The sequence below is a fragment of the Penaeus vannamei genome, chromosome 10 (assembly GCF_042767895.1).
Source record: "Penaeus vannamei isolate JL-2024 chromosome 10, ASM4276789v1, whole genome shotgun sequence".
In the NCBI taxonomy this organism is placed as follows: Eukaryota; Metazoa; Arthropoda; class Malacostraca; order Decapoda; family Penaeidae; genus Penaeus; species Penaeus vannamei.
This window is the reverse complement of record NC_091558.1, coordinates 42,433,198-42,440,697: the sequence shown is the minus strand read 5'-3', so window position 1 is coordinate 42,440,697 and position 7,500 is coordinate 42,433,198. Positions and strand designations below refer to the sequence as shown.

At 40.2% G+C, this 7,500-nt stretch overlaps 1 protein-coding gene across 2 annotated transcripts in view; it reads left to right on the top strand.

Moving 5' to 3' along the window:
• Nucleotides 1-7,500, top strand: part of LOC113804315 (matrix metalloproteinase-2) — a 434,910-nt gene that overhangs the window by 425,222 nt on the left and 2,188 nt on the right. For both annotated transcript variants that reach the window (XM_070126698.1, XM_070126699.1), the window contains 7 exons: nt 1-132; nt 2,734-2,901; nt 3,248-3,462; nt 4,337-4,481; nt 5,117-5,273; nt 5,995-6,095; nt 6,350-7,500. The exon at nt 1-132 is cut by the window's left edge and continues 8 nt beyond it; the exon at nt 6,350-7,500 is cut by the window's right edge and continues 2,188 nt beyond it. In XM_070126698.1, coding sequence (XP_069982799.1) covers nt 1-132; nt 2,734-2,901; nt 3,248-3,462; nt 4,337-4,481; nt 5,117-5,273; nt 5,995-6,095; nt 6,350-6,621 — 1,190 coding nt within the window. In that variant the 3' untranslated portion in view covers nt 6,622-7,500. The remainder of the gene's footprint in view (nt 133-2,733; nt 2,902-3,247; nt 3,463-4,336; nt 4,482-5,116; nt 5,274-5,994; nt 6,096-6,349) is intronic.

Here is a 7,500-nt window from a genome sequence, read left to right as displayed (position 1 = left end):
ACGGAGACGGGTACCCCTTCGACGGCCAAGGCAAGACGCTCGCCCATGCCTTCTATCCGGGTGCGGGCGTGGGCGGGGACATGCATTTCGACGACCAGGAGCCGTGGGTGCAGCACAAGGATTCGGATAATAGTAAGTGGTTCGGGTGGAGTTGGTGGAGTGGGCGTGGTTTAGGTGATATAGGAAGTGGTTCGGGTGGTTTGGTTGAGTGGGCGTGGTTCGGGTGGTTTGGTTGAGTGGGCGTGGTTCGGGTGATAGGAAGTGGTGGGTGGTTTAGTCGGGTGGGCGTGGTTTAGGTGATAGGAAGTGGTGGGTGGTTTGGTTGAGTGGTTCGGGTGGTTGAATGGGCGTGGTTCGGGTAATAGGAAGTGGTGCGTGGTTCGGCTGAGTGGGTTAGTGGTTCGGGTGGGCGTGGTTTAGGTGATAGGAAGTGGTGGGTGGTTTGGTCGAGTGGTTTAGTGGTACGGGTGGGCGTGGTTCGGGTGATATAGGAAGTGGTGGGTGGTTTGATCGGGTGGTTGGGTGGTTGATTGGGGGTGTTTTGGGTGATAGAAAGTAGTGGGTGGTTTGGTTGAGTGGTTTAGTGATTGAGTGGGCGTGGTTCGAGTGATAGGAAGTGGTGGGTGGTTTGGTTGAGTAGGTTAGTGTTTCGGGTGGGCGTGGTTTAGGTGATAGGAAGTGGTGGGTGGTTTGGTTGAATGGTTAGTGGTTCGGGTGATAGGAAGTGGTGCGTGGTTAGGCTGAGTGGGTTAGTGGTACGGGTGGGCGTGGTTCGGGTGATAGGAAGTGGTGCGTGGTTCGGCTGAGTGGGTTAGTGGTTCGGGTGGGCGTGGTTCGGGTGATAGGATGTAGTGGGTGGTTTGTTTGAGTGCTTGTGTAGTCGGGTGATGGGTTGACTCGAATGAAAGCTAGTGGTGGCTTAGTTGGTTGGGTGGTTAGCAGGTATTTTCGGATAATAGAAAATAGTGGCTAGTTTCGTTGAGTGGTTAAGTGTTTGGGCGTTTACTAGCGCCTGGTGGGACTAGTTGGTTGTTCGTAATAGCGGTGATTAGCAGCTAGTTATTATGTAGTTTGGCTAAAGTAGTGTTTTGGTGATGTTGTTAATTAGTTAATTAGTTAATTAATAATTTAGTGGTTGAATGTTGCTAGTGCAAGGTAAAAAATGGAGTTTGGGTGGTTGCTAGCTGGTTGGTTAGTGGTTGCTAGTAATTGCCTCGGGTAAGTATGGGTAATAGAAAGTTAATGATGATGGACTGTGTTCGTAGTGCTTTTTGAAAGTAATAATAGCTGCATTGTTTTTTATTTTAACTGAAGTTCTAGGGGTTAATGGTAATAAAATGGTTGTCGTTATTGTCACAGTTATTTTTGTTATCATTTTATTATAATTATTACTCTCATTATTATAATTGTCGATATTATCATTATTATTATTATGCTCGAGATTGAGCGTGCTTAATAAGACTTCATCTGTACTACATTTTTTTCAGTTCTGTAACTTTGTGATGAAGATTATAACTTGCATTTTGTTCGCGCTTGATATATTTTGCGCTTAACAGCAGGATTATATTACATGTTACTGATACAATGCAGCTGAAATTAATTGCCATGAATGATAATGGATGATAGCTTTTGTTGTTTTACTGCGTGTTTGTAGTTTATGCTGACGTAATTATTCTATTCGCGCGGTTGAAAGAGGTCTGGGAATGGTGTGTTGATAAATAACTTGGCTGAATATGGTTTAATCACTGATCCCCTGTTATTTCACATTTTGAAGGATTGGTTTTCTTTTTTTTCTTGTTTTGCATGCTTCTAAACTGTGTGTTTTCCTCGGCAAACTGGTTTAGAGACTTGTGGTAGAACGTCTTTTTCCCAGTGAAATACGTAAACATCGAAAGCCCGGTATTTGGAGGGTCTTGAGATAAAGGGTTAAGCAGAGATATAGCTGCCAGTGTTCAGTCACTCTCAAGAAACACAGACAGACGCTCAAGAGATATTACAAATGAGATATTACAGTCAGAGCTTCATGAGTGTTTGGACACTGATACAGACGCACATTTTGCCCACTCGCCAAAAAACACATCAGATGTAGTTTTAAAAAGTCTGCAATAAAAGAAGAAAAAGAAGAGAAAAAGATTCGCGCAACAGCATGTTCTTTCATCCCGCAGAATGGTGTGTGCGTTTACATGCAGAGTTTGAAAGTATGTAATCAGGATGGTCGATAACATGGCGGTTGCCGAAGTCAGTTCTCGGGAGTTTTTTCCCTTTGTTTTCAAGTGTCAAAAGCTGAAGGATTGATTGTATTTCTTTATTTTTTATCGGTGATGGTTGTAGCTGCTGACGCTTCGTTTTTTTTTTTTATGTAAATGTTCCTTAAATATGATATGTGTGTGCGTTCGTGTGCGTGTGTGTTTGCATCTGTTTTGTTAAGCTTCAAGTGTGTTTATAAACATTGAGTGAATTCATTGGACTTCACGGTGGGATGCCCTTGTATCAGACAAATTGTAAAGCTTTTATACACGAGTACTTGTTCCAACAGGTATTTTCCCAACAGTGTTCCTCCCTCAGCAACCACAAACATTTTCGTATCTCTCCCTGTCAAGCTCACAGTCCCTTGATCAATCCAGTCCAGAATTCCCCCGAAATAACGAACCAAACGAAGCTCACAGTCTCCATAACACACGCGGATCTGCCCAACGTGTCCTGAACGTGTTTTCCCCTCTCCCCTTATTCCAGCCTGGGAGCACGTGAGTTTGTTTATCACGGCGGCCCACGAACTCGGCCACGCGCTCGGCCTCTACCACTCGGACGTCGAGGGGGCGCTCATGGGACCCTACCTCATCAAGTTCCCCGAGACCTTCCAGCTGCCCGAGGACGACGTCAGGGGTATCCAGGAGCTCTATGGTGAGTGCTTCTAGCTGTCTGTCTGTCTATTTATCTGTCTATGAAGCAATCAATCATTCTACCTGCATATAAGTCTGTGTCTATCTGTCAGTCAATCAGTTTTCAATTAGTTTACCTGTCTGCTTTCCTGTCTCTCAGTCTATCTGCCTGCCTATCTGTCTATCTATCCTTTTTATCCCTCTGTCTATCTGTCTGTCTCTATCTATCTATCTGTCCAACTATCCGTCTATTAAATATGTCGGTCTATCCATTATTTATCAATATATATATATCTATATGCATGCTATACATAGATATACATATACATATATCGATATATATATTCCCCCTCCCCCCCCATGCACAGGCCCGGACGAGAACTGGAACCAGGACAACTACCCCCAGCCCCCACCGGCCCCCCCTACCCCCAAACCCAAGGAACCCCCCACCGAACGCCCTACCAAGGAGACCCCCAAGAAGCCCATCCTGCCCCCTAAGAACACGGAGAAGCCTGACACGTGTGACACCGACTATGATGCCCTCTCTGTCATCCGGAGGGAGGTGTACATCTTCAAGGGGAAGGTGAGTGTCGTAAAGGGGGGTTTGTGCCAAAGGGGGAAGTGATTAAGGGGATTGTGTCAAAGGGGGAACTGATTAAGGGGATTGTCAAGGGGGAGATGAGTTTCAAAATGGGATTGCATCAAGGAAAGGGAGTGTCATAAGGGAGGGGTGTCTAGAAAGTGAGTTTCATAGGGATTGTGAAGAAAAAAGTGAGTGTCAGAAGAGCAGTAGCCTCAAGGGAAAGTTGATTGTCACAAATGGTTGTGTTTAGAGGAAGGTGAATGCCATGCAGTTGAATTTATCAAGAGGAAGATCAGTGTCATAAGGGAAGTAGCTTCTGGTAGGTGTTAGGTCCAGGGGAAGGTGAATGCACCAGGATAAAAGTGTGTCATGAGACTGATTGAAATAATGAGAGTGTCAAGGGAAGGTGCATTTCATAAGGGTGAGAGTGTCAAGGGCTACATGAGCTTCATAGGGATGATTAAGTCAAAAGGGAAGGGATGTGTCATAAGAGTGATTCCAACAAGGGAAGGTGAGAGTGAAGATGGTCAATGCATCAAGTGGATTGTGTCATAAGGATGATTTCATTAGGGAGAAGTGTTGTAAGAGTGTCTGCATCGAAAAGGAGGTTATAGTGTCGTAAGGTAAATCCATCAGAGGGTAGATGAGTGTCTTAAGGTGATTCCATCAAGGGAAGGGGAATTTCAATAGGGTTGTTGCTTCATAGAAAAAGTGTGTGTCTTAAGGGTGATTGTGGGAAGGGTCACTTCTTTCATTCCTTGTAAGATAATACATGGAGATTTTTATAAGATTTATATGTAGAAACTTGAGTTTGATGAAATGAATACCCAATTATTGAGTATGGGATCTTGAATTCTGTTCTGATTATTTTCAGTACTTCTGGCGATTGGATCCCTCTGGAAAGCTGCGTCCCAACTACCCAGCTGAAATCTCTCGATTCTGGGCCATTCTCCCGAAAAATATCACGAAAGTTGATGCTGTCTATGAAAGGCCAGATACAAACATTGTCTTCTTCATTGGTATGTAATATTTGAAGAGCTTTTTGAGATAATTTTAAAGGTATTTCAAGTACTATATCTCTTGTATAAAGAATAAGATTATTGTATGTTGAATTATTGTCATGTTTTGAGGATTAGAAAATAATGTTACTGTATTATCTCAAGTCTTCTTAAATTGTATAGATATTCTTTAGACATTTATAAAACCTTTTTTTACAAATGGAAAACTTGAGTTTCAAACTTATTACTGTTTGAAGCGTATTCATTTTGACAAATGTGGAAAGGTATGAATATCTTCACAATACAAGAGATGTATTTGACCGGTTTTGAATATATCTTCGTCAGAAATACAAACTCATATTACTGTTTATCAAGTTACACTCCATCCAGTGCATAACATCATGTTTATTATCAAACTCATTACCAATTATCAAGTGATATTTATTACTCAGTATTTAATATCCAACCATTATTCCCTGTCTGTTTTTTTATCCAGTACTTGCCATCAAGCCATTGTTTTGTGTCAGTTCCTCACCTTTTCATTCAGTGTTAAGTAATATTTATCACTCATTACTTCCTGTACTTATCAACAGACCATTGTTCACTATCAGACAATCACTTTTTTTCCAGTGTTTAATATTATTGTTCTCTTTTAGGCAATCGCTACTATGTTTGCCAAGGAAACCAACAGCTGCTCAAGACTGGGCTTCTCAAACACCTAGGGCTGCCTGAAGACCTCGAGAAAGTGGATGCTGCTTTTGTCTGGGGACATAATGGAAGAACCTACTTCTTCGCTGATACAATGTACTGGAGGTATGGGAAGTTTAATTTATATGTTGTGAAACTTCTGTGAGTGTCCAAGATTTATGGTCCAATGGATGTGAATTTTTCCTTTATGTATATAGAGATCTTTTTACTACAGTCTGTTTGTTTTTGTAAGGTTCATGGTTTTTAGAAATGCTGGCATAGTTTGATATGACTTTGGATATACTTGTTAAAAGGTGTTCGGAAGTAGTTTCAGTGCCAGAAAATTCACATGAAATTTTGTTTACTTGTTGAACTGTGTTTTACATTGATAAACAATTGTCTCTGGGTACATGTATTGGCCAGTATAATTGTTTTGTGAATTTTGTTTACACACAAAAGTTTAGTCATGAAAGAATCAATAAGTAGGCTGCCCGACCTTACCTAATTACTCTATTCTAAATGATAAAGGCGTTATAACTTTTGTTGTTATTGGCATTATGGTTGTAATGCCAATAAAAAAACATCTTAATAAGAATCAAAGAAGAGTAAAAAAGTACAATCAGGTGTGTCTTGTAATACAATCCTTGGTGACAAAGTGCTCATGGAGCCATTTTTATAGAAACAACTTTAATAAAGTAAGATCTCAGTGAGTTCAGTATGTATGCTACATACCCTCCTGGAATTGTTATATTGATGAATGCCATATGTTTTACATGTTTTTCCCTTTACTCTTCAGTTTTATAAATAATTATTACTGATCCAAATTTTTGCTCTCTTCCATCATTAGGTTTGATGAATATGTGAAAAATGTAGAGCTTGATTATCCAAGGGACATGGTCATGTGGAGCGGTGTCCCATACAGCATTGACTCGGCCTTTAAATATAATGGTAAGTGCTTGGGGTTTTACGTTCTGCTAGCCTGTGGGTGAAACTATAATGATTTTGAATGATTTTGACAGAGGAGTATATATGTTTGAATATTTGGTTTACCTGAATTACACCATAAAATCCCAGTGTTTAGTCAAAAAGACTTCTATAATTCATTAAGATGTAGATTTGTGTTCTTATCATTTAGATGTATATTTATATAAGATATGTATCCAAGATTTATGCAGCACACCTTTTTCTTCATCTTTCTCCAGGAACCACCTACTTCTTCAAAGGCAAAGTATTCTGGGAATTTGATGACCTACGTATGAAGGTGAAACCGAAGTCACCTGCCCTTTCAGCACCCTATTGGCTTGGCTGTCCCAACAACATCGAAAACCCGTCCTATGGCAAGGCATCCGTAACGGACACCTCTGGTAGTGGCAGCAGCAGCGGATTTTTGACCTCCCTGCTGCCATTTGTGGTCGCTATTGCTGTTGTCGTGCGGGCCGAGTCCCTCACGGCATCATGGAGGTTTAGGCTGTGAAGTGCTCAAGGGAGGGAGGGAAGTGCGAGGGGAGTGAGGGGGGAGCCCCAAAGAGTTCTCATGGGATTTTTTTTTTTTTTTTCTAATGTTTTTTCATTCATTTTTATCTGTTTTTTTCTCTTTGCATTCTTATTTTTTAATACCCCATCTTTTAGAATTTCCTTTTCTAGGATTTTTTTATGCATATATACAGCATGGTAATATGTTTATGTATTTCAGGAATTAGTTGTTCAACTAAAGCTGAGAAATGTGTGTGGAATAAATGTATGTCAGTTCATGGACCATTATGATATCTATTATAATCTCAGAACATGTTGAACATGCCTGAAGTAGGTTGTTTTTTCTATTTTAGACACATTTTATAGGAACACTTTTGGGGGAAAATATTTATTGATGAGGGATTTTCCTTTTCTGTGTATGATGTCAGTGATTTCTGTCTTCTTTTTTTTTTATTCTCTCTCTGCATCATTTTACTTTTTTAATGCGTATAGTGCGATCATTAGGAACATTAAATTCTATAAGGGGTGTTTGATGTGATAGCTCATAGATTGAGCTCAGGTAATATCTTTTAATATCTATGATACTGTAAGAATATAGTGGGATGTGTTTCGAATACTTGGTTTCTGTATGAATGCTTGGAAATGTTTTTTTGTGAAAGATGGTACTTTTGATTTTTTTCTACACATTTGTATGATGAAATAAAAGGATATTTAAGAAATTGTTCTGTTCTGTATCAGTCTAATAAAGGAGATAATTTAGAAGTATCATCTGTTTGTGTATTTGATGAACCATTTCTCTGTTATTTTAGTGGGGGAAAATTCTAAAACTGGAATACACAGTGCCAGTTGGAATGTAAGATTTAAGTTTTGTCTTATTTTT